Raw genomic sequence first — 26,803 nt, forward strand, 5'->3', positions numbered from 1 at the left:
AGACAGGTCTGGACTGCAGGCAGGCCAGTCTAGTACCCGCACTCTTTTACTACGAAGCCACGCTATTGTAACACATGCAGAATGTGGTTTGGCATTGTCTTGCTGAAATAAGCAGGGGCGTCCATGAAAAAGACGTTGCTTGGATGAAAGCATATGTTTCTCCAAAACCTGTATGTACCTTTCAGCATTACACAGATGTGTAAGTTACCCATGCCATTGGCACTAACGAAGCCCCATACCATCACAGATGCTGGCTTTTGAACTTTGTGTCCGTAAAAGTCCGGATGGTTCTTTTCCTCTTTGGCCCGGAGGACACGACGTCCACGATTTACAAAAAAATTTGAAATGTGGACTCGTCGGACCACAGAACACTTTTCCACTTCTCATCAATACATCTTAGATGAGCTCAGACCCCAAGAATCCTGCAGCGTTTCTGGGTGTTGTTGATAAATGGCTTTTGCTATGCATAGTAGAGTTTCAAGTTGCACTTACGGATGTAGCGCCGAACTGTATTTACTGACATTGGTTTTCTGAAGTGTTCCTGAGCCCATATGGTGATATCCTTTACACATTGATGTCGGTTTTTGATGCAGTGCCCGCCTGAGGGATCGAAGGTCACGGGCATTCAATGTTGGTTTTCAGCCTTGCCACTTACATGCAGCGATTTCTCCAGATTCTCTGAACCTTTTGATGATATCATGGACCGTAGATGATGAAATCCCTAAATTCCTTGCAATTGTACGTTGAGGAACATTGTCCTGAAAGGGTTCGACTATTTTCTCACGCACTTGTTCACAAAGAGGTGTACCTCGCCCCCATCTTTGCTTGTGAATGACTGAGCAATTCAGGGAAGCTCCTTTTATACTCAATCATGGCACCCACCTGTTCCCAATTAGCCTGTTCACCTGTGGGATGTTCCAAACAGGTGTTTGATGAGCATTCCTCAACTTTCTCAGTCTTTTTTGCCACCTGTCCCAGCTTCTTTGGAACGTGTTGCAGCCATAAAATTCTAAGTTAATGATTATTTGCTTAAAACAATGAAGGTTATCAGTTTGAACATTAAATATCTTGTCTTTGTAGTGTATTCAATTAAATATAGGTTGAACATGATTTTCAAATCATTGTATTCTGTTTTTATTTATGTTTAACACAACGTCCCAACTTCATTGGAATTGGGGTTGTAGTACACCTTTCAACTGAGAGGGAGCCCTGGCTCTAAAAAAATATATATATTTAAACTCGTGCAGACATCTGCCAAAAGTATATATACCCACTTTCAGGTTTTCAGGACCCTAACCCTTACCCAATTGTACATACATCTCATCCTGTAATGTATAGGCTGTCAATTGATAAAAAAAAGAAAGTCAGATTAATCTCACTTGTGAATTTTGATTCATCATGATTAATCACAGGCACAAAATATACCACACAGTACCACATTTTGCTTTGAGATAGTATTTTACTTTTGCTTTGATGAAAACAGAGTTCAGCACTGCACTATATATGCAAATTACCTTTTTTTTTTTTTTTTTCCTGTAAGTCCCATCGGGGTAACCTTTGAAGCACAATTTGTAGCCGAGCACACCATTTAGTCTCTCCTCACTTATCTTTGCACTTGCATAAGCAATGACCCGATCACTGATCATATAACAACCTGCACCGCATTTCAGCTAACCAATACCCGGTTAAGGTAAAGGAGCATGTGCTTTCAAAATAAATTGTGTGATTAATCTGAGTTAATAAATGATTAGTGCGATAATTTTTGGTGATTAACTCATGGAGGCTGATGTACAAAGTGTAGGCATTAAAAGCAAGACCAAAAGAAGACTCTTTAATCACGTTTACATTTTGATTGTACTAGCTTTCTTCAGCAAACATATTTTGGTTGCACAGCATTATATATTCATCATCTGACTTGAGTTTGTTTAATGTTTGCTGTTGACAGCTGTGTTTGATCATAATGTGTTAATACAGCTTGATTCAATAGAGAGAGTACTGGAGAGTACTCTGCAGCATGTTTTTGTGTCAACTGTCTGATAAGGACAGAACAACAACATTAATTTACGTTTATCAAGTGAAACAATCTGACCCATTTTTGTCCTCTTTCCCTCTCTTTTAGGTGACTATGTGGTGTTGGCGGTCTTCTTTGACCTGAGTAGGAGAATGGGCTACTTCACCATCCAAACCTACATCCCATGCACTCTCATTGTTGTCCTCTCCTGGGTCTCATTCTGGATCAACAAGGATGCAGTACCAGCCAGGACATCATTAGGTGATCTTGCACATGTTTAATACTGGCAATCGAAATTCAAATAATCTGTAATTGGACATTGATACTAGCCCACACACCATGTTACTTTAATTCATTAACAAGAATGCGTGTGAAACATATCAAGTACTCTTGGGTGGTGACACTTAACCTCATATTGAAGAGCAGTCTACTGATCCGTCCTCTTTCCTTCCTCCTCTTCCCATGCTTCCTCCACCTCCTCTTTCCCTCTGAGACAGGCACGCTGCTCAGGAATCTAGTCCATCTTGATTAGAAGACCCAATCCTGGCACATGTTTTCACGCATGATTTAATGAGACATTCATTATGCAGTACAGCAGCAGCAATTCCGTGATGCAGTCTCAGCACAATAATAATAGAGGCTGCTGGGGCTTCAATCAATGCATAGGAAAAGGACACAGAACTAAAATGAGAGCAAAAGTTTAAATATTAACAAAACATGTCAGGCTTTGAACTTCCTGCAGCTGCAGGGGAGAACCTTGGGAATTAATGTGTTTTTTAGCCATGTAGCTTTCTCCTCGTCAGCTTTCTTTTTGGACCCGTAAGGCTGGAAGTCTTGACCTGGAATCCATGTGATGTGATCATTATCTGGCATAACTGAACATACAAGAATCAGACAGGGAAGAAACGTTCCTCCTCTTTCTCTGTCGTCATTACTTTGTCTGCCATCAATCTCTAAAAATAGATTGTGTTCTTGAGCGTCAGCGAATTCCAACATGATTTGCTGTGGAAATGCTAACACGTCAAATCCCTGCTAAAATTATAACAAGGAACGAATATCCAAATTTCGTCTTTGAAAGATTATAAGGGCAGTACAAGCTGAAAGATTATAAGGGCAGTACAAGCAGCCAGGTGGTTGTGCAGTGGATTAATGCAGTTGACACAATTCTTAATCCTTCAATGCCACCCAGAAATAAACCAATTCACTCACAATCCTGAAATATTAATCTTAAAGCAGACTGATGTCTTTTGGTCCACACCAAATATAGACTACCACAGTACGCCAATGCAAGCCTCCCTATTTAGTGAAAAGGAGTGTGGCGTCTTTATTTGTATTCAGAAGGTATTATGCTTCTGTTAGCAGTGCTAATCTGTAGTATCAGTGATCATATAAACCATTTCCATGTGCCTCATCATTAGAGCAAGAGCAAGACAACCATACAGGGAGAGGGACTTCCAGATGGTGTTTATTGGAATATAGTGTCAGTGTTGGTGGTCAATGGCAGATGAACCATAACCCATATGGATCACAGGGAGTGAAAAACAGCTGTTTATGCATCTCCCCTGGGGATCGAACTAGTAAGAGCACATAATCAAACAGCCACCGCTAATCCTGGTTTTGCATCAATTAACCGCTGCAAAATTTCCACACTGCATTGCTTGACTTCATTAACAGCATTGTGAATTAGTATTTTTATTTATTTTTTTGCTGCAAGAAATCTTTTTCAAAGCCATTCCTTAATTTGTATTGTCGCTTATCGATTAAATTTTGAAGGATATGTACAAGGATCAAAGAAAAAGTAGTGATGCCATTAAAGATAGCAGTTTGATGGAGGGTCACTGGATAATGCTGTTTATTGCATATTTCTATCTACTTTAAAAATGGAAAACAGCGTTACTTGGCGGCATCTCGGCCAAGCGTTCATAGCAAGGTCACGTGACGCCCTTGAACGGTGATCCTGTAAAGGCTGCACATATACAGTATATTGTACTTTAGCACTTTTTTAAACCATAAAGATAGAGAGACAGAGTACCAATAATGAGGAAGGAGTAATTCCTACACAGGATGTGGTCATAAAATCAAGAAATCACTCACTCAAGATCATTCACGGTGTGCCCCTTGCAAGACGCTGTTTTCGCGCACATTTTGGTGACGACTGCAAGCTTTTACTATTTAATCCACAATTATAAATAATAAAAATATAAATGATAAATGATACCGATAGTTCATTATTGTTATAAAATACAACAAATGTATGCTTTTATATACTGTATTTGCGTGGCTTGGCAGTGGCCACCCGGCTGGTCATTCGCTCAAAACCCAGAAATACACTTCCAGCAGTGTGTGAAAGCTTATTTTTATGAAGTCAGCCTCCACGAACTGCACCCGACCACAACACAATTCTGGCTTTGAAATGCTCAGCAATTTGTAACCAAAATAAATGGAAGCCATTTATTCCTCAGCTCCTGAGTTTTCCAGGTGATGCAACGCTTCGCACAAGTCACAGCCCCGTTGTCGCCTAGCCATTTTTCCTGAGATAAGTGGACAGGCACTTGAATATTTAGTAACTTTCTCTGTCACAAACACACTTAATCTGATCAGGTCATTTTGAAATCCTTTCACCGTTTATCGTCTTTTGTATTCAATCAACAATTCGCATAGACGTCAAACTTAAACCAGGTCACAGACCCATTTTGACCAATGTTATACAGTTGAAAATGTTTCATTTTGATGGAAGGGGACCTTCAATGCTACAATCTTACCAGTATATTACAATTTGATAAGCCAAACTGGAACTTAAAACCACAGTAAAATAATCAAATAATTATGGAGAAATGCAGCACAACCGAACCGAAAAAGACTGGGCAGAACAAAATCGTAGCTTCCCGGTACATAAACATGGACACACACAACATTGTGGAGCCATCACTACAGGAATGCTAATTGTCATAAGACATCATCTCAACATACAGTTAATAATACTGTGCAGGGATATCGATTTCCAATATATGATAAATATCCATAATTCCATTTATTTACTTGTTTTGGTTACCAGCTGACTTCAAATGGGCCCAGCAGCTTCCTTTTGTGTAAACAATAGCATTTATGAGCTGTGAAAATAGCTTTTTTTGTGATGGGAAAGGGGAGGAATTTATTTTAGATTCTGATTCTTGTCATAACTGTAGCCACAATTACAAAAGTTGGAAATTTAGTATACAACCTTTGTCTGTTATGTCATTACCAGGCATCACCACAGTGCTGACCATGACCACGCTGAGTACCATAGCAAGGAAGTCTCTTCCTAAAGTCTCCTATGTGACAGCCATGGACCTGTTTGTGTCCGTCTGCTTCATCTTTGTCTTCGCTGCACTAATAGAGTATGGCACGTTGCACTACTTTGTAAGCAATAGAAAACCAAGTGCCAAAAAAGACAAGAAGAAGAAAAACCCGGTGAGTGCCGTTCTAAATCTAAAAAAGGTCGTTTTATTATCTATTTTGGATTCGTTTGGAACGAAACAGGCTGTGTAACTTATAATGTACCTTGTATTATTTACATACGATGGACATAAAAAGTCTACACATCCCTGTTTGAATGCCAGGAATTTGTGAAATAAAAAATTAGACTAAGATAAGGCGTTTAAAAGCTTTTTTCCAGAATTAATGACTTTTGACCTGTACAACTCAGTTAAAAAAAAAATATTTCAAGGGAAGTAAAAAAAAACAACTGAGATAATGTTGTTGCACAAGTGTGCACACCCTCTGATAACTGGGGATGTGGCTGTATTCATAATTAACCAGTGACATTCAAGCTCATGTTAAGTTGCTTTTAGCACATAACTGTTACCCATTTAAAGGGCCTCTAATTAACCCAGAATAAAGTTCAGGTGTTCCAGCAGGCTTTCCCTAACATTTTTGTGCTTTCTAGCAGAAGCCTGAAGGGTTTGTGCTAACAATGACTGGTATTTAGAACTGTTCGATATTCCATCCACCTTGACTAAGGCCCCACCCAGTTCAAGCTGAAGCAAAACAGCCCCAAAGCAAGACGCTTCTACCACCATCCTTCACTGTACATATGGTGTTCTTTTGGTGATGAAGCAGTGTTGTATTTGTGCCAAACATAACTTTTGGAATTGAATTACGGCCAAAACAACATTGGGATCATTACACTTTTCCCACATGCTTTGGGAGATGTCAAGTGAGGGTTTTTTCTTTGTAAGATATAGCTTCTGTCTTGTCACCCTCTCCCATAGCCCAGACATATGAAGCATACGGACGATTGTTGTCACATGTACTAAACAGCCAGCACTTGCCAGAAACTCCTGCAGCTCATTCAGTGTTGCTGTCAACCTTTTAGCAGCTTCTCTGACCAATTTTCTTTTCACCAATTTTTGATGAACGTCCAGTTCTACGGAATGAAACACAAAAACTGTAGTGCCATATTATCTTCGCTTGATCATTATTTTGGTAATTGTGATTCATGGTATATTTATGCCTTGGAAATTATTATTTTTTTCACCTTTGAACAATGAGATTCCTCTGATGCTGTGGAAGCTCTGTGCGGACCATGGCTTATGCTGTAAGATGTGACTACAAAAATGGCAAGAAAAGTTTACTAGAACAGCTGAGATTTGGGGTTAATCAAAGGCACTTTAAATGATGGCAAGTGTTTGCTGTCTCCCATTTAACATGAATTTAAATGTGATTGCAGCCACATCCCTAGTTATAAGAGGCTATGCACACTAGTGCAACCATATCTCAGTTATTTATTTTTACTCCCCCTCTCAAAAGGATTTGTTCATTGTTGTACAGGTTATAGGTCACCTTAAAGGTGAAAAAAAGTTTTGAAATGATTTGTTGTGGTCTTGTACTTTATATTACTATATATATATATATATATATATATATATATATACATATTATTATCCACTTATATCCACTATAGATTAAGGTTCAATGACATACTCATTGTCCCTCCCCCAAAGTATTACACTAAAGTTAATTCTCATTTGAAAAAAAAGAAAAGCTTAGTATCCCTAAGGGAGCATCTTCCCAATCACTGTCACCTCGACTCAGTGAGTGAGGCCTTAAGCTCAAACCGTAGCCTAATCCTTCGCACATCTGTTACAGTTGTAATTTAGACCCATGTCACATGTCAGGACGCTGTCTTTAGCCTAGCCTTGAATCCATCAAGAGATCATGTAGCTCGGCTGAAAGGCCAGCCAACCTCTCCCACCAAATACTTGTTGATTCTGAACAGAGAAGAAATATGAGTCATTGTTGATTGGCTTAATTTTTTTACATACGATTGATTAATCACGGTGACATTCATGACATAGATCAGACCTCTTTTACAGCTCTTGCTATTGATGATTTTGGTATACATTGTTCTATGGCTAAAGCAGTTAGTATCAATGCCAATACCCCTTTTCCACTGCTTCATGTCATAGATCAGACCTCTTTTACAGCTCTTGCTATTGATGATTTTGGTATACATTGTTCTATGGCTAAAGCAGTTAGTATCAATGCCAATACCCCTTTTCCACTGCACAGTAGCTGGTCAACCAGGGTTACCAAGCATGCCAAGCTGGTACCGTATAGCTAAACTACTACTGGTCGCTCATTTTTCCAACACATCTGTCATTGCCCAAAAGTCTCAACTTTGGTGCAAATGGTCCATTTGCTTGTTGCCGTGTCACCTTTTGGATACAGTTTGCTTCCTTACTGTGGCCAATAGCCAAATGCCTAGAAGTAAATAAATTAGACCATCATTCTCCTCCAATTTTATGTTTGTTTGAGTTCCGACTGATATGATCAATGCAGTGTGAATTATGTTTGTTTTTTTTCCCTATTGTACTATTTTGAAGAGCCACTCCTGTGTAATGGAAAAGTGTATTATAGGAAAGTACTTTGGAACATATATTCCACAATGCGTTCCCCCATGTGTTGCCATACTATGTATGTCTTTCTATGGTATCTCCTCACTTTCCATTCTGACTCGTGCAGAATTTGTTATTTTCATGCATTATCTTGTGTTTTCTTTTGAAATCTGGTTATTGATGTCTCCTTTTCTGTTTCTTGTTGTATATTCTCTTATTCAATTCCTCACATTCTTTGTTTCCTGTCTGGACAAAAGCTCCTCCGGCTCTTTTCCTCCAAGGTATATTGCCTGTGTCTAACTGCATGCTTCTGCTGCATTTTTTGGCTCTTTCAGTCCTCAAGCACCACACTGCTTTTCTGTCTGTTCTACAGCAAAATATCCATCAGTTCCCTCTTTATCTTACCTGCATTTTTATTGTACACCTCCTCATTTGATGAACAGGTTTCAGAAAAATTACATTAAAGGTGCTCTCTGCTGTGCACAGTGCGGAGGCAGCCAGCCAGCCAGACTTGAGCGCTTTTTTTTACAATCCAAATGAGCATCCCACTGATCCTGTACCCAATGGAACATTAAGTCCAGGCTCAGCTCGGACTTCTGGCTCCCTCTGTTCTGTTTCACTCTTGTCGTCTTAACCACAGTGCGCGGCTGCAAAAGCTTCCTCTTTTTTCCCCCACCTCTCGTCATGCCAGTGAAACTTTACCTCTGTGTTCGTTGGGCTTATCAACCTGACACTTCCTACAGAGTCAGCAGAGCCTTAACAGACTGAAAAAGACAACCCCCACAATGTTTTGAGTCTAATTAGAGGTGCTTTTAAACATCAGGTAAGCCACAAAAAAGCATCCAAGGTGGAAGGGAGCAAGCAACAATCCAAATTTACACATGCACTATATGGACAGTGGTCTTAGAGTTAGGGTAAGCTCAGATGCCCTGCAAAGGAAGCACATTTGAGGCTCCAAACTGTATGTGATTGTGTCCTTTTCGTAACATGAAGTTTGTTACCATAGGTTAGGGTAAGAATGTAGATCGACCACTAAACTGAGAGCTTTTCCTTTTGACTCATCTTTCTCTTCACTAATACAGTGTGATGCAGTGATAGCATTACTGCAGACACTGAAAATAATCCATGGTTTCCTCACTTGAATGTGAACAAGGCCCCATAATACTTGAAGTCCTCCAGATGAGGCAGTACTTCTTCCCCAACCCAAATGGCACAGTTCACCCTTTTCCAACCTCAGATTTGGAGGTGCAGATTCTTAATCCAACATCTTTGCTCAGTTGCAAAGCTTTTAGTTCCCCTTGATCATCCGTAATTCTTAATTTTAACAAGTCATTAGGGAGACTTCTATGCTTCATACTTTATGGAAACACTGTGAGGACCAGGCCTTTTATTTTATTTATTTTTTTGTTCCAGGATGACCTCCCAAATGTTCTTCTGGATGATTCAAGAATGACCATATTGTCTACATTCCAAAATCTGGTAGAAAGTCATAAAAAGTACATTTACAAAAGGGCAGCCAGTTCCTTAGTTTTTGTAATGGAAAACCGTTTTCCAGTATGCCAACACTTGTGTCCATATAGTGTACAATTCTGCTCTTCTTAGTTGAGGTTTCCATTAATTTGGTTTGGAGCTTAATTTCAGCCAAAATGAGCGGGAATCTAACCTCAAGGATCCATTGTCAAAAGGGTCGTAGGATATAGTTTAACCAGCTTGTTTTCTGAGAGGTTGTCTACTCTTCAGTCAGTTAAAGTTGCCAACGCCACTGTGTCTTTCCTTTGTTTTGGGTTGTTTTTGTTTTTTTGTTTGCTAACACCAACCCAGCACAGCTCGGCGTGAGCGGGACGTCGCTAATGCTCCTTCTGCTTGAGCTTCTACTCATTATGCCGCCTCCGGTAAAAACCAATCCCCTTTGAGAACTGAGTCATAACCTGCTCTTTCTTAATCCCCTCATTAACTCAACATACTGTCCGTTTATTCGGACCCCACAAAAATGACAAAGTGCTGAAAGCGATATGTATGTTGTTTTTCATTTGGGGTTATGTGTCGTTTTCAAAAGGGACAACGGGTTTGTGCACAAGTGCTGGGATAAATGAGGCTGTAGGGAATGCACTGTTGAGTTAAGTTTCAGTATTCTAAGATTGTTTAAGGACGCATGCTAACAGCAGATTATGATATGTTCTAATAACAAGCAATGTTTCTTATGTTGCTGTCATCATGGCCTATGATAGACATGCGTAAAACATTATCAATAATCATTTTTCAAATCATTTGCAGAGATTATTTTCAGAATGTTTTTTTCTAGTTTCATCACTAGAGAACATAAAGAACAAAATCAAAGAAAACAAGTGGCACTTTTTTATGGGAAGCCGTGATGTGAAATTCTTGTTGAACTTGTTAGGATGCTCGACACGCCGAGTCTTTCTAGAAGACAGGTTTGACACTTCAGTTTATCAGCAAGGTTGAGGATCCTTCAAATACTGCCAAAGCACTTAATCTGCCAAAGAGCTAGAATCCCAATTTATGCAAAAGAAAGTGGCATGACTTTTAAAATAAAAAGTGGATGAAAACAGCATATTTGAATAATTATTTTCTCCCTTTAGAATGACACACCGACATTTTTGTCCTACCCCATTTCCCCACATAGTGACAGAGGTCTCTTGTATTAAAGTTAGGTCCAGAGAGGATCAATTGTCGATTAGAGGGGGTAAAGCATTTATAACAAGAGATGCATTTTTCCCGACATAAAAATTAGAATGCTTTGTAAAGAACATGAAAGTTTGAAACAAAACAGAAACACGTACTATTACAGGGCGTTCTTGGTTTACGACGCAGTTCTCTTTCTACGGTTGTGATGTATCTTTTTTTATTTGTAAGTTGGAACCTATGCTAATTCAATTGCAAAATCATAATTTCAGTAAATATTTCTATGTAAAATACTTTATATAAATACAAAACAATCAAATGAAATTAGGTATAGCTATAACTGAGCATGCCGCGTACCGACGTACATTATTTGTACTTGTTTTTTGCATGCCTTTTCCTAACCTTGTTTGTTGGGACCGTCGTGAACCAAGGTTCCCCCTGTTTTTGTGAAGCGTTTGCATGCCTCAGGTTGTGCTGCTCTTTTGGTTAGCAGTTGAGTTATTAGGAAGGGAGCTCAGATTGCACAAAATTGTCTTTAAACAAAGGTAATTTTAGTTATTAACAGTTTTATTTGTATTGAGGAAAAGAGGCACACAGCGATTATTTCAGAACAGTGATTCCCAGCCATTATCCCATAAGAGATCATCAGGTGTTCCATTGGAAGTTATCATATTTCACTCAGTTGGTTCAAAAAGTATTTTTTCCAACAACTAATATACCTTTGTCCATCTATCTTTGCCAGAAACGTAAAGTGACTGGCAAAATAATTAATGCTCTTCCACGCGATTGGCAGAAGTTTTGACTAACCTGTGTATCCACCTGTTACATACAGAACAAAATAATAGCCTTCTGTTCAACTAAACAGTTTTCACACTAAGCAAGTCAATTTGGGAGTAAATTGAGACGAGATCATAATTATTTAAGTCCATACACATTTTGTGACATTTTTTTTTGGTGATGTGCCATGAGGGTTTCTAAAGTATGTGCCTTGGCTCAGTAAAGATGGAGAAACGCTGTTTAGAGGTCACTTTTTGAGGAAATATGGAAATATTTTCTGAACCTTCACAAATATGAGGCATGACCCTCAAGTGGTGAGCACAGTTTCAGACAACAGGCACTATTACTTTTACAGGTGAACTTAATTTGACCTCTGGACTTTTGAATACACGATTACTGTTCAATGCTTCAGTATACGCATCCATCCATCCATTTTCTACCGCTTATCCGAGGTCGGGTCGCGGGGGGAGTAGCTTTAGCAGGGACGCCCAGACTTCCCTCTCCCCAGCCACTTCATCCATCTCTTCCGGGGGTTCCCGAGGCGTTCCCAGGCCAGCCGAAGGATCTAGTCTCTCCAGCGTGTCCTGGGTCATCCCCGGGGTCTCCTCCCGGTGGGACGTGCCCGGAACACCTCACCAGGGAGGCGTCCGGGAGGAATCCGAATCAGATGCCCCAGCCACCTCATCTGGCTCCTCTCGATGTGAAGGAGCAACGGCTCTACTCTGAGATCCTCCCGGATGACCGAGCTTCTCACCCTATCTCTAAGGGAGAGCATGGACACCCATCCATCCATCCATTTTCTACCGCTTATCCGAGGTCGGGTCGCGGGGGCAGTAGCTTTAGCAGGGACGCCCAGACTTCCCTCTCCCCAGCCACTTCATCCATCTCTTCCGGGGGGATCCTGAGGCATTCCCAGGCCAGCCGAAGGATGTAGTCTCTCCAGCGTGTCCTGGGTCATCCCCGGGGTCTCCTCCCGGTGGGACGTGCCCGGAACACCTCACCAGGGAGGCGTGCGGGAGGCATCCGAATCAGATGCCCCAGCCACCTCATCTGGCTCCTCTCGATGTGAAGGAGCAGCGGCTCTACTCTGAGTTCCTCCCGGATGACCGAGCTTCTCACCCTATCTCTAAGGGAGAGCCCGGACACCCTGAGGAGGAAGCTCATTTCGGCCGCTTATATCCGGGATCTTGTTCTTTCGGTCATGACCCACAGCTCGTGACCATAGGTGAGGGTAGGAACGTAGATCGACCGGTAAATCGAGAGCTTCGCCTTTCGGCTTAGCTCCTTCTTTACCACAACGGATCGATACAAAGTCCGCATCACTGCAGACGCTGCACCGATCCGCCTGTCGATCTCCCGTTCCATTATTCCCTCACTCGTGAACAAGACCCCAAGATACTTGAATTCCTCCACTTGGGGCAGGATCTCATCCCCGACCTGGAGAGTGCACGCCACCCTTTTCCGACTGAGGACCATGGTCTCAGATTTGGAGGTGCGGATTCTCATCCCAGCCGCTACACACTCAGCTGCAAACTTTTCCAGTGAGAGGTTGCGGTCACGGTTTGATGAAGCCAGCAGAACCACATCATCTGCAAAAAGCAGAGATGCAATACTGAGGCCACCAAACCGGACCACCTCTACGCCTCGGCTGCACCTAGAAATTCTGTCCATAAAAGTTATGAACAGAATCGGTGACAAAGGGCAGCCTTGGCGGAGTCCAACCCTCACCGGAGTCCAACGCTCACCGGAAACGAGTCCGACTTACTGTCGGATATGCGGACCAAACTCTGACTCCAGTCGTACAGGGACCGGACAGCCCGTATCAGGGGGTTCAGTACCCCATACTGCAAAAGCACCCCCCACAGGACCCTCCGAGGGACACGGTCGTACGCCTTCTCCAAGTCCACACAACACATGTAGACTGGCAAACTCCCATGCACCCTCGAGGACCCTGCCAAGGGTGTAGAGCTGGTCCACTGTTCCACGGCCAGAACGAAAACCACACTGCTCCTCCTGAATCTGAGATTCAACTTCCCGACGGACCCTCGTCTCCAGCACCCCTGAATAGACCTTATAGTAGGGAGGCTGAGGAGTGTGATCCCCCTGTAGTTGGAACACACCCTCCGGTCCCCTTTCTTGAAAAGGGGGACCACCACCCTAGTCTGCCAATCCAGAGGCACTGTCCCCGATGTCCACGCGATATTGCAGAGGCGTGTCAACCAGGACAGCCCTACAACATCCACCCCCGGGGCCTTGCCACCGAGGAGCTTTTTAACCACCTCGGTGACCTCAACCCCAGAGATAGGAGAGCCCGCCTCAGAGAACCCTGACTCTGCTCCCTCATAGGAAGGCGTGTCGGTGGAATTGAGCAGGTCTTCAAAGTATTCTCCCCACCGGCTCACAACGTCCCGAGTCAAGGTCAGCAGCACCCTATCCCCACTATACACAGTGTTGATGGTGCACTGCTTCCCCCTCCTGAGACGCCGGATGGTGGACCAAAATTTCCTCGAAGCCGTCCGGAAGTCTTTCTCCATGGCCTCACCGAACTCCTCCCATGCCCGAGTTTTTGCTTCAGCGACCACCAAAGCTGCATCCCGCTTGGCCAGCCGGTAGCCATCAGCTGCCTCAGGAGTCCCACATGCCAAAAAGGCCTGTTAGGACTCCTTCTTCAGCTTGACGGCATCCCTCACCGTTGGTGTCCACCAACGGGTTCGGGGATTGCCGCCACGACAGGCACCAACCACCTTACAGCCACAGCAATGGAGGCGCGGAACATGGTCCACTCGGACTCGATGTCCCCCGCCTCCCCCGAAACATGAGCAAAGTACTGTCGGAGGTGGGAGTTGAAACTCCTTCTGACAGGGGATTCCGCCAGACGTTCCCAGCACACCCTCACAATACGTTTGGGCCTGCCACGTCGGAGCGGCAACTTCCCCCACCATCGGAGCCAACGCACCACCAGGTGGTGATCAGTTGACAGCTCCACCCCTCTCTTCACATGTGGCGGCAAGTCCGATGACACGACCACAAAGTCGATCATCGAACTGCGACCTAGGGTGTCCTGGTGCCAATTGCACGTGTGCGTCTCAATCATGCTCTTCCAGGTATCATTGCCCACGTGAGCATTGAAGTCCCCCTTCAGAACGATGGAGTCCCCAGCGGGAGCGCTCTCCAGCACCCCCTCCAAGGACTCCAAAAAGGGTGGGTACTCTGAACTGCTGTTTGGTGCATAGGCACAAACAACAGTCAGGACCCGTCCCCCCAACCGAAGGCGGAGGGAGGCTACCCTCTCGTCCACCGGGGTGAACCCCAACATACAGACGCTGAGCCAGGGAGCAATAAGTATACCCACACCTGCTCGGCGCTTCTCACTGTGGGAAACTCCAGAGTAGAAGAGAGTCCAGCCCCTCGCGAGAGGACTGGTACCAGAGCCCAAGCTGTGCGTGCAGGCGAGTCCGACTATATCTAGTCGGAACTTCTCGACCTCACACACCAGCTCAGGCTCCTTCCCTGCCAGAGAGGTGACATTCCATGTCCGAGAGCCAGCTTCTGTCGCCGGGGATCGGATCGCCAAGGTCCCCGCCTTTGGCTTCAGTATACTTTTTGCACAAATTGCTGTTATCTAACAATAGGCTGAACAGAAAAACTCATAACAACTGTTTGATCCATGAATCAACTAATACATCTCCAAGGATGTCAACTTCTATACCTTTATGTAACTCTTCCCTTGTCTGTATCTGTTGAAACCTGGTAATGGCACTCTGTAACACTCTAAGCTCAGTGGTCACTTAATTTTAGAACATCCTGTTTGAAGCATTACAATGTGAGGTACTGTTGATCTGATGTTAGGTGTCATCTTGGTCTCATGATGTCAAAATGTGACCAGCATGATGGACTGTTTCAATAGCTGTTCTAATTTAACCAGGGGATGTATTTGTCCATTCATGGAGCAAACACTTGCTGTGAATTTTGCCATTCAGCTTCTTGTTAAAAAACAATAAGTTGTAGGAACTAACAGGTGAAAGTGCATTCAAAAGTTTAGAAAATGTCAAAATAATTTCACTTGTAGTGGTTGTAATGCATTTTAGGTTCATCCTGAAATTTCTTCCTAAAGCCAAATATCCCAAACTGTTTGTGAGTAGTGTATTTCCCAGAGTTGTCTTGTCGCAGTTTTGTTAGCTCATCAGCAGTGTAAGGAGTTAAAAGACATTGGTAAACACAATTTAGACAACTGTTAATTGAAGGAAATCATATATGGGTGTTTATTTGATTTCGGGCACTTTTGATTTTCGTTTCTGTCATCACCACCACACTGCACTATGTGATGACGTGATGGTAATGACATTTCAAAGTTTTTAGCTAACTGTGCTATGCTTTAAATTTTCTTTTAGCTAGCTAGTCCTGTACAACATTTGTATATGAAGTTTTTACAGGAAAATCTTTAAACATATTAACACAACAAGTCGTTTGGTAATGACATGCAATCAAAATATTATGTGACTTAAGGGTACAAATGAAGAACAAACTTACTCTTCCAGTTATCAAAATGTATGACTTCTCTCTGCCCTAGCATGTGCTTGAGTGACAGGACAAAATGACACAGGAAATTAAAGAATCAGATTTTGAATAAATTTATTGATCTGAAAATCAATGTGGTGGTAATGACAGCAACTTTAAGGGACAGACATCCATCCATCCATCCATTTTCTGAGCCGCTTCTCCTCACTAGGGTCGCGGGCGTGCTGGAGCCTAACCCAGCTGTCATCGGGCAGGAGGCGGGGTACACCCTGAACTGGTTGCCAGCCAATTGCAGGGCACATAGAAACAAACAACCATTCGCACTCACAGTCATGTCTACGGGCAATTTAGAGTCCCCAATCAATGCATGTTTTTGGGATGTGGGTGGAAACCGGAGTGCCCGGAGAAAACCCACGCAGGCACGGGGAGAACATGCAAACTCCACACAGGCGGGGCCGGGGATTGAACCCGGGTCCTCAGAACTGTGAGGCTGACGCTCTAACCAGTCGGCCACCGTGCCGCAGGGACAGACATATTTTAGTAAAAATAAAAGACAGAATTTGAAATGTTTTGTATATATGATGAGAAATAATTCATTCTATTATATTTTAAGGAATTTTTGGTAAAGGTTACACCATTTTAGCATTTTTTAGTAGAAAGCAAGAGCTTCATATATCCAAACCCTGTGCAAGGGATAGGGTGAAAACTGTAAAATACCACCATAAAACCGCTCAGGAAATGTCAAAATATACTAAAAATTAACATGAAATTTTAGACAACACTTATAATTAGGCACGCCCACTGCTGGTTTTTGAAAAAATCTATTTAAATATATTTTTTCTTTACATTTTACACACAAAAATGCTCGTAATCAAATAAACAAACAAAATGTGTATGCGTGTGTGTGTGTGTGTGTGAGAGTATTTACCAAGTCACTTTTTCTCATTAAATATACTTCCAAAGGTGCTATTGACCTGAAAATTTCACCAGATGTTGGGAACCACCCAAGTAATCCATACATACAAAGAAAGAAGCGCAAACAAGCTCAGAAATTAAGTTGTGTGTAAAACTGTGAAATGACACTGGGGAAAAAGTGTTGAACACATGAAGAGAGGTGCAAAAAGGCATGGAAAGCCAAGACAACACCTAAAATCTATCAATAATCAAACAGCAATCCAGCCCCTTGTCAGTACAAATGAATATCAGCTGGTTCAGTCCTATTTGATGGCCTACAAAAAGGTCTCATTGCCTAGGTGTGAGTGAAGACACATCTCATGATGGGTAAGATCAGAGAGCTGTCTCAAGACCATCGCAAAGTAATTGTTGCAAAACATAATGATGGCATTGGTTACAGGCACATATCTAAGCTTCTGAACGTTCCAGTGAGTATGGTTGGTGTCATAACACGTAAGTTCAAAGCCAATCATACCACCATAAATTTGCCCCGATCAGGTGCTCCTCGCAAGGTTTCTGATAGTTTCTGAGTTCTCCAAGAGCCAAAGACCACATGTGGAGAGCTTCAAAAAGCAGGTACTGTTGTCACAAGGAAAACAGTGAGTAATGTACTCCGCCGCCATGGCCTGTATGCAAGCTCACCACGCAAGACCCCATTGCTGAAAAAAAAGCATTTCAAAGCTCGTTTAAAGTTTGCTGAACAACATTCGGACAAGCCAGTTAAATAGTTGGAGAATATAGTCTGGTCATATGAGAGCAAAATTGGCCTGTTTGGATGCCACATCACGTTTGGAGGAGAAATGGCACTCCACATCACCCTAAACACACCATACCAACAGTGAAGTTCAGAGGTGGTAACATGAAGGTGTGGGGCTGCTTTTCAGCAAATGGTACTGGTAAAGGTCACATTATTGAAGGAAGGATGAATGGGAAAATGTACGGAGACATTCTTGACAAAAATCTGCTGCCATCTACGAGGATGATGAAAACATACTGCCAAGGAACCTTCAAGATTTGAATTTGCTTGTTTGGAGGAATGTGCCAAATCACACCAGACCAATGCATGCAACTAGTTTCTCCATAGAGGAGGCGTCTTGAAGCTGTCTTTGCAAACAAAGGCATTTGTACATAGTATTAAATAAATACCAGTTGGCGGGTTCAATACTTTTCCCCTGTGTCATTTCACATTATTACACACAACTTAATTTGTGAGCTTATTTCTTTTTATGTATGGATGGATTACTTGGGTTGTTCCCAACATCTCCTGAAATTTTCATGTCAATAGCACCTTTGGAAATGTAGTTTGTGAGAAAAATGGTGACGTTTTAAATACTTATTTCAACTGCTGTGTGTGTGTGTGTGTGTGTGTATATATATTTACAACCCCAATTCCAATGAAGTTGGGACGTTGTGTTAAACATAAATAAAAACAGAATCCAATGATTTGAAAATCATGTTCAACCTATATTTAATTGAATACACTACAAAGACACGATATTTAATGTTCAAAATGATAAACGGTTTTGTTTTTAGCAAACAATCATTAACTTAGAATTTTATGGCTACAACACGTTCCAAAAAAGCTGGGACAGGTGGCAAAAAAGACTGAGAAAGTAGAGGAATGCTCATCAAACACCTGTTTGGAACATCCCACAGGTGAACAAGCTAATTTGGAACAGGTGGGTGCCATTATTGGGTATAAAAGGAGCTTCCCTGAATTGAAGATGGGGGGGGTACACCTCTTTGTGAACAAGTGCGTGAGAAAATAGTCGAACAGTTCAAGGACAATGTTCCTCAACGTACAGCGTACAATTTAGGGATTTCATCATCTACGGTCCATAATATCATCAAATCACTGCATGTAAGTGGCAAGGCCGAAAACCAACATTGAATGCCCGTGACCTTCGATCCCTCAGGCAGCGCTGCATCAAAAACCGACATCAATGTGTAAAGGATATCACCACATGGGCTCAGGAACACTTCATAAAACCAATGTCAGTAAATACATCCGTATGTGCAACTTAAAACCCTACTACGCAAAGCAAAAGCCATTTATCAACAACACCCAGAAACACCGGCTTCTCTGGGCCCGAGCTCATCTCAGATGGACTGATGCAAAGTGGAAAAGTGTTCGACGAGCCCACATTTCAAATTGCTTTTGGAAATTGTGGATGTCGTGTCCTCCGGGCCAAAGAGGAAAAGAACCATCCGGACTGTTATGGACGCAAAGTTCAAAAGCCAGCATCTGTGATGTTATGGGGCTGTGTTAGTGCCAATGGCATGGGTAACTTACACATCTGTGAAGGCACCATTAATGCTGAAAGGTACATACAGGTTTTGGAGAAACATATGCTGCCATCCAAGCAACATCTTTTTCATGGACGCCCCTGCTTATTTCAGCAAGACAATGCCAAACCACATTCTGCATGTGTTACAACAGCATGGCTTCTTAGTGCGGGTACTAGACTGGCCTGCCTGCAGTCCAGACCTGTCTCCCATTGAAAATGTGTGGCGCATTATGAAGCGTAAAATACGACAACGGAAACCCCGGACATTTGAACAGCTGAAGCTGTACATCAAGCAAGAATGGGAAATAATTCCACCTACAAAGCTTCAACAATTCGTGTCCTCAGTTCCCAAACATTTATTGAATGTTGTTAAAACAAAAGGTGATATAACACAGTGGTAAACATGACTCTGTCAAAGCTTTTTTGGAACGTGTTGCAGCCATAACATTTTAAGTTAATGATAATTTGCTAAAAACAATAAAGTTTATCAATTTGAACATTAAATATCTTGTCTTTTTAGTGTATTCAATTAAATATAGGTTGAACATGATTTGCAAATCATTGTATTCTGTTTTTATTTATGTTTAACACAATGTCCCAACTTCATTGGAATTGGGGTTGTGTGTGTGTGTGTATGTATGTGTGTGTGTGTGTATATATATATATATATATATATACATATATATATATATATATATATATATATATATATATATATATATATATATATATATATATATATATATATATATATATATATATATATATATATGTATGTATATATATATATATATATATATATATATATATATATAGCCCATAAGCTGGCATTTGCATTATGGTCTCCACAGAGAATGACCCATTGTCACTTTCGACCCAGCTAATTAAAAAGCACGTAATTATCTCTCTGTTTGTGTTTTCTTGACATTAAAAGGCTTGATTATGCACATAGAAGGTGCTAATTACATTTTGCTGACTAACGGCACCATACGAAGTGGCAGCTCAATGAGGTCCCCCCCATCCCCACCCGTCAGGTCTCACAGAGGTCTCAGAAGCACCGCTGTGTTCCGCGCGCTAATTGTTGGCTTCCTGTTTAAAAGCAGACGCCCACGGTGGACATCCGCCCGCGCTCAGCCACGGCCATCCAGATGAACAACGCCACGCACATGCAGGAGCGCGACGAGGAGTACGGCTACGAGTGTCTGGACGGGAAGGACTGCACCAGCTTCTTCTGCTGCTTCGAGGACTGCCGCTCGGGGGCGTGGCGACACGGCCGCTTGCACATCCGCATCGCAAAGATTGACTCGTACGCGCGCATTTTCTTCCCCACTGCGTTCGGTCTCTTCAACCTGGTCTACTGGGTCTCCTATCTCTATCTCTAAGAGCGCGTATTCAGCCTTATAAGCGTGCTCTTTACGTTGTGTGGGACATTCCTTCAAGATGGGGGACGCCACCATTTTTTATTTGAGCACTTCCCTAATTTACAGTCTTCATTGGATCGGATTCATAAGTGTAGGCACGGTAGAAGTCGCAAATCCTGTAGCATTACTTTTAAGCGACATGAAGAGATCGATAAACGCTGATTAAAATTATTCCTGTGCGTGTTAATCTGTTCATTGTGCCAATGCCTCATTTGGTTTGTTTTTAGTTTACGGGTGGACAAATGGAAGTGACCCACTGTTTGTCGGTATTACATATCCAAATAGAGTGGTACCTTGACTTACAAATGCAACAACTTACAAGAACCTCGTAGGTCAAGTTACCACTGGACTACAAAGTGTCAAGCACATTAATAGAGTTATAATTAGGGATGGGCATTTGATTACATTTTATCTGGGGCAATGAACTATCAATGAATCGTTTGTTTTTTGTTTTTATTGGAGAAGCTCTCCCTATATGTTCTGAACTCCTGTTTACATCCCTGTGTTGTTCTGAGTAGGATTGTTGAGTGGTTTCTATGCAGGGGGTCTGCGTGGATTGGAGCTCACATTTCCATAGTTGACATCATATTTTTCTTCTTTAAACAGCAAACTGGTTGGGACAAAATCAACAGTGCAGCCAAGTAGAGTGCTCCGTTTTTCAGACAGGATTAGTTCATCAGCTGACCAAATTCTTCAAGGCTTCAAGGAGTTTAATTGTCATATCAACACACATTTACACATGATAGGGCACGAAATTTTATACCGAAGGTCCCAGATTAGCCCAGTGAGTCTCCTGACTTGTGAAATATGAACATAATAAGAAAATGAAAAAAAAAATGTAAAAGGTAAAACATACTTATTTGCAGTTGTCAATGTGTGCAAAGGTGCAAATGCAACAAGGATTTGGATGCAGCAGAAATCCAAATGCCAGAAGCTTGAATTTGAAAAGGCTACGGAGCACTGTTCAAGTTTAACAGTCTGGCCCTGCACTGGATGCTCTGTTGCCTTCTGCCTGAGGAGAGAGGGGGGGAAGAGAGTGTGTGCGGGATGGGTTGAGTCTTTGATAATGCAGAGAGCCCTCTTTCTGCACCTGCTGGTGAAGATGTCTGTAGTGGTTGGAAGGCAATTCTCCACCTCTTACTGTCTTACGCTTACTGTCTTTTGTGTACTTTTCCATGTTTCCATGAGTGTTACAGAGATGTGTACTTCCCATAAGTCTTTTTTTTTTTTTTTTTTTTTTACTTCTTGAGACAGCAAACTAGCGATCGACTCAACAGCGCCTGTGGTAGTCGATGCCAGGTAGCACACTCAATTTTACAGCAGCTGCTTCAAATCCACATAATTCTTAACAACCAATTAATCGATTACGATGCCCATCCCTAATTGAAATGTTTTAATTTGGCTGATGTGATAGCGCAAGTAATTGTCTAACATTTTTACGTGTAGTCAAAAGCGATGATGAGGATGATGACGACGCCGTTCATGGATAACTGTACAGATACTGTAAATCTTTTACGCATTGTGTGTTTATATTTATTGCATGCACCTTTCAAGGCCAGAAAAAAATACATGCATTTCTGTTGTCAACTACTGCTGGGTGTCATTCAAGGTTCAATTCCAGACAATTAAAAAATATCTTTACATGCAGGTGGAAAGGTCAGCCCCAAGAATTTATGTTCCCGACAGCTTTCAACGTAGGGAACATTTACTATTAAAAGCGAGCATTTCCATAATGCGTTGTCTGTATGCAAGAGACGCAAGGAAAGGTACTTTACAATATGACTGTGTGCTTGTGCTTCACTGCTTGAGAAAACTGCAGCCATCTCAAAGAAAACCTTGTTACTAATCAACATTCCAAAGGGGATGTCAGTCCAGACACCGGTAGATCATTTGTGGAGCTCACTTCTTCTAAGATGACACAAAACTCAAAGTTTAACCATTTTCATTTACTTATTCATTTATTTTTACGAGCAGTTGTGCAAGCCTTATTATTGAGCATCTCACTTCATGTTTGATTGCGCCGAAAGTCATGAATGTTCATTTCCTCCAATCTTTTTCCTTTGAATGGTGTTGTGTTGAGAAAGGACACTACAAAAGTGTTGTAAATGTCGTGTAATATATGACGCACATAAGACACGGATGGGGAAAAAAAAATGAGCGTTTTTGATAAATGACATCAATGTCACAAAAAAGTGTGTGTATAAATCACATTCTGATGTACATAAATTAGGAAAAGAAGAAAACCCTTGGGATTTTCTAAAAAAACAAAGGGTCTATATAAATATATATATTTTGTAATTTCAGCTTGTCACATTATATCAAATTACAGTATATTAGACTTATTTATTGCCCTAGAATAATCCAAGGGTGTGGGGTATTTATTATTTATTTAAGGGATTTATTTCATTGAAATAAATTGTACTTTATGTTCATATAGTCTTCAAAAAAAAAAAGAAAAACCTGCATTCATATCAAGGGTGCATTTTTTAGTCAGTATGTCAATGGAGCTTTAGCCTGACTTCTCTTGTGTTCTTTCTATATTGTGGTCGATGTTCTCACCGACGTCTGTCCAACTGTTGTTTGTTAAAATGTGACTTTGCTTTTATGGAGCTTCAAAATACTTTGACTGGAGAGTAAAAAAACAACAACACAAGTTTCAAAGAACATCGTTCAAGTGATTTTTTTTTATCAGGCATTTGTCAACCTCAAGAACTAGGTTGGGGAACCTTTTTTCCTGTCAGCGCCCAGTTACGTTTTTATAAAGTCCTTCAAGGGCCATACAGAGTTTATAAAAAAAAAAAATTCAATTATTGAACAGATGTTCATCATTATATTTCATGAGCATTTGCAGATTAAATAGTTCTGAGGTTTTTTTTTTTTTTTTTTTTTTTTTCATTGCACACCAGGTAGAATCAAATGCTCTTATTTGCCTGTTCTAGAAGCGTCTTTTGAAGCAAAAAATTTTGCTAGCCACCAGTCACCACCAGTTTCCTGTACGTTTTAAATCAAACGTTGTTCTGTTCCTCTTATGTTCACAAACTGCCACACTAGTGTCATTGTCACATCTTCACATGACTGTTCTTCCTCTGTGTTTTGTACTTACAGTGCTACAGACTTAAATGCCAACCTGATACATTGTTAAAGAGAAAAGTAAACTACATATCATTTTTGTGGGCGGGTTCAAATCTAAATGAAGACAATGACATGTGACCGTGCACTGCAACTCGTCTATGTGTGTATTCATATCATAATCCTTATATCCTAAATCTGAAAACCTACAACGGTACAGATGACAAAAAAAAAGTACCGTCATTTCTCGTGTATAATGCGCATTTATTTCCCGAAAAAATGGTCGAAAGTCAATAGTGCGCATTATACATAGGTGCAAGGGGGGGGAGAAATCTCATTTTATAAATGTATGCTCCCAACTAGTGGTTGTGAAAAAGCTGTACAGTTTCATTCCAAAATGCCACCACCACCTTGTGGTTATGAGAGAGGTTTATTTACACTTTCATTCTAATATGCCACCGCCACCTAGTGGCTATAAAAAATGTGTAGCGTACACTTTCATTCCAATATGACAGGGGTAGTATGACTGCATATATGTACAGTTGTGCTCATAAGTTTACATACCCTGGCAGAATCTGTGAAATATTTTTTTGTTTTTTAAATATGACTGAACAGCAACCATCATTAATTTCTTTATGGTTATGTTTTGTATTATGATAATGCTTTTCTGAAATGCTTGACCGTTAAATTTGAATTCCATTAAAATAAAATTAAATGTGTTTCACCTGGTCCTTTATCCATCCATCCATCCATTTTCTTCACTGCTTACCTTCACTCGCGTCGCGGGCTGCTGGAGCCTATCTCAGGTATCTTCGGGCGGGAGGCGGGGAACACCCTGAACCGGTCGCCAGCCAATCGCAGGGCACATAGAAACAAACAACCAGTCGCACTCACACCTACGGGCCATTTTAGAGTCTTCAATCAATCTACCGCGCATGTTTTTGCGATGTGGGAGGAAACCCACATCGATGCCCGGAGAAAACCCACCCAGGCACGGGGAGAACATGTAAACTCCACACACGGGGGGGGGTGACGGGATTTGAACCCCGGTCCCCAGAACTGTGAGGCAGATGTGCTAACCAGTCGGCCTGGTCCTTCATGTTTTCTTTAAATAATTGTACCCATCTTACAAATTCTGCGTGGGTAATTAAATATATGAGCACAGCTGTGTTTTCTAATTTACTAAATAAAAGTAAGGCTGTGAATTTCAAAATAAGAGCAAGTAAATAAAAAAAAGTATTCCGTGTTCTAATAAAGTGCTTAACTTCAGAATAATTCTTTGAAAAAAACTAACAAAACACAAATAATACTTCATATTTTGATCATATGGGTAGAAGCAAAATCATGCATTATAAAAATACATTATACATAGGTAGAACGGTTTTCCAGAATTTTGAGGTCAACTTTGGGGGATGCGTATTATACACAGGAAATGACGGTATTTGTTAACTATTCTACATTTGTTGTAGTTTATTCATCATGTGTCAAATGTAAAGAAGTGGGGACTGCAATGAAGTGTGTGCATGTTGAATGTTTAGTTTCACATTAAGCATTAAGTTTGCAAAATAGGACCAAATCAATTAGTTTTTGTTACTTCACTGTATTTATTTTGGGAGCCGGAAATACAGCATACAAAACATTTTCTACAGCTATCTATGTTGAAAAAATATGTAAAATAAAATCAAGCATCGTAAGTGGTCAAAATGGATTAAATTCTCCTGCGTACATCAGTTGTTTGGTATCTATGTAATTCTTGAGTTCTGTGTACAAAAAGGGAGAACGGCGTCTGCATAGTATCCAAACATACTTTTCAGAAGGGAAATTGCACATATCTGTGAAATTTTACAATAAAATTGGTGCATTTATCTTTGTGTGTGTTCAAGTTTTTTTTAAGGTGGAGATTATGTAGTGAGGCGGCACGGTGGACGACTGGTTAAAGCGTCTCCCTCACAGTTCTGAGGTCCGGGGTTCAATCCCCGGCCCCGCCTGTGTGCCGTTTGCATGTTCTCCCCGTGCCTGCATGGGTTTTCTCCGGGTACTCCAGTTTCCTCCCACATCCCAAAAACATGCATGCTAGGTTAATTGACGACTCTAAATTGCCCATAGGTGTGAATGTGAGTGCGAATGGTTGTTTGTTTGTATGTGCCCTGCGATTGGCTGGCAACCAGTTCAGGGTGTACCCTGCCTCCTGCCCGATGATAGCTGGGATAGGCTCCAGCACGCCCTCGACCCTAGTGAGGAGAATCGGCTCAGAAAATGGATGGATGGATGGATTATGTAGTAAATACGTATTTAAAGCAATCCTTTGTGTGGGTTGTACCCACTCTGGCGTAAAATCCAACATTTTGTATCAACATCAGGGGTCAAAAATGATTCATCCATCCATCCATTTTCTGAGCCGCTTATCCTCACAAGGGTCGCGGGAGTCCTGGAGCCAATCCCAGCTATCATTGGGCAGGAGGCGGAGTACACCCTGAAGTGGTTGCCAGCCAATCGCATGACACATATAAGCAAGCAACCATTCGCACTCAGATTCACACCTACGGGGAATTTAGAGTCTTCAATTAACCTACCATGCATGTTTTTGGGATGTGGGAGGAAACTGGAGTGCCCAGAGAAAACCCACGCAGGCACGGGGAGAACATGCAAACTCCACACAGGCGGGCCTGGGATTTGAACCCCGGTCCTCAGAACTGTGAGGCAGACGCTCTAACCAGTCGACCACTGTGCCGCCAGAAATGATTGAAGATTTGTCATTCAGATTAACACACATTCACAAGATAAGAAAAAAGTGCTGTTACAAACCAAAGCCATGAGGCACGTTCAATTGTAGCAAATCAGAAGTAGCCAGAAAAAGTAAGTTCTGGCAAAGCCTCAGCTACTGCAAATCGGGACAAAGGCTAATGATACGGCTTGAACCCTTACAATCAATACATCCATCCATCCATCCATTTTCTGAGCCGCTTCTCCTCAATAGGGTCGCGGGCGTGCAGGAGCCTATCCCAGCTATCATCGGGCAGGAGGCGGGGTACACCCTGAACTGGTTGCCGGGCAATTGCAGGGCACATACAAACAAACAACCATTTGCACTCACATTCACACCTACGGGCAATTTATAGAGTTGTCAAATACACTACCATGCATGTTTTTGGGATGTGGGAGGAAGCCGGAGTGCCCGGAGAAAACCCACACAGGCACGGGGAGAACATGCAGGGCCCGGGATTTAAACCCCCGTCCTCAGAACTG

At 41.8% G+C, this 26,803-nt stretch overlaps 1 protein-coding gene across 5 annotated transcripts in view; it reads left to right on the forward strand.

Annotated features, from left to right (window-relative positions):
• Positions 1-25,422, forward strand: part of gabrg2 (gamma-aminobutyric acid type A receptor subunit gamma2) — a 95,130-nt gene extending 69,708 nt beyond the window's left edge. The window contains exons 7-10 of one of the 5 annotated variants that reach the window (XM_061751589.1): positions 2,120-2,272; positions 5,256-5,461; positions 8,145-8,168; positions 20,168-25,422. In XM_061751589.1, the coding sequence (XP_061607573.1) occupies positions 2,120-2,272; positions 5,256-5,461; positions 8,145-8,168; positions 20,168-20,449 (665 nt within the window). In that variant the 3' untranslated portion in view covers positions 20,450-25,422. The remainder of the gene's footprint in view (positions 1-2,119; positions 2,273-5,255; positions 5,462-8,144; positions 8,169-20,167) is intronic. The other 4 variants (XM_061751590.1, XM_061751591.1, XM_061751592.1 and 1 more) reach the window with 4 other exon arrangements.
• Positions 25,423-26,803: the final 1,381 nt, after the last annotated feature.

Source organism: Phyllopteryx taeniolatus, chromosome 17, assembly GCF_024500385.1.
Source record: "Phyllopteryx taeniolatus isolate TA_2022b chromosome 17, UOR_Ptae_1.2, whole genome shotgun sequence".
NCBI classification, from domain to species: Eukaryota; Metazoa; Chordata; class Actinopteri; order Syngnathiformes; family Syngnathidae; genus Phyllopteryx; species Phyllopteryx taeniolatus.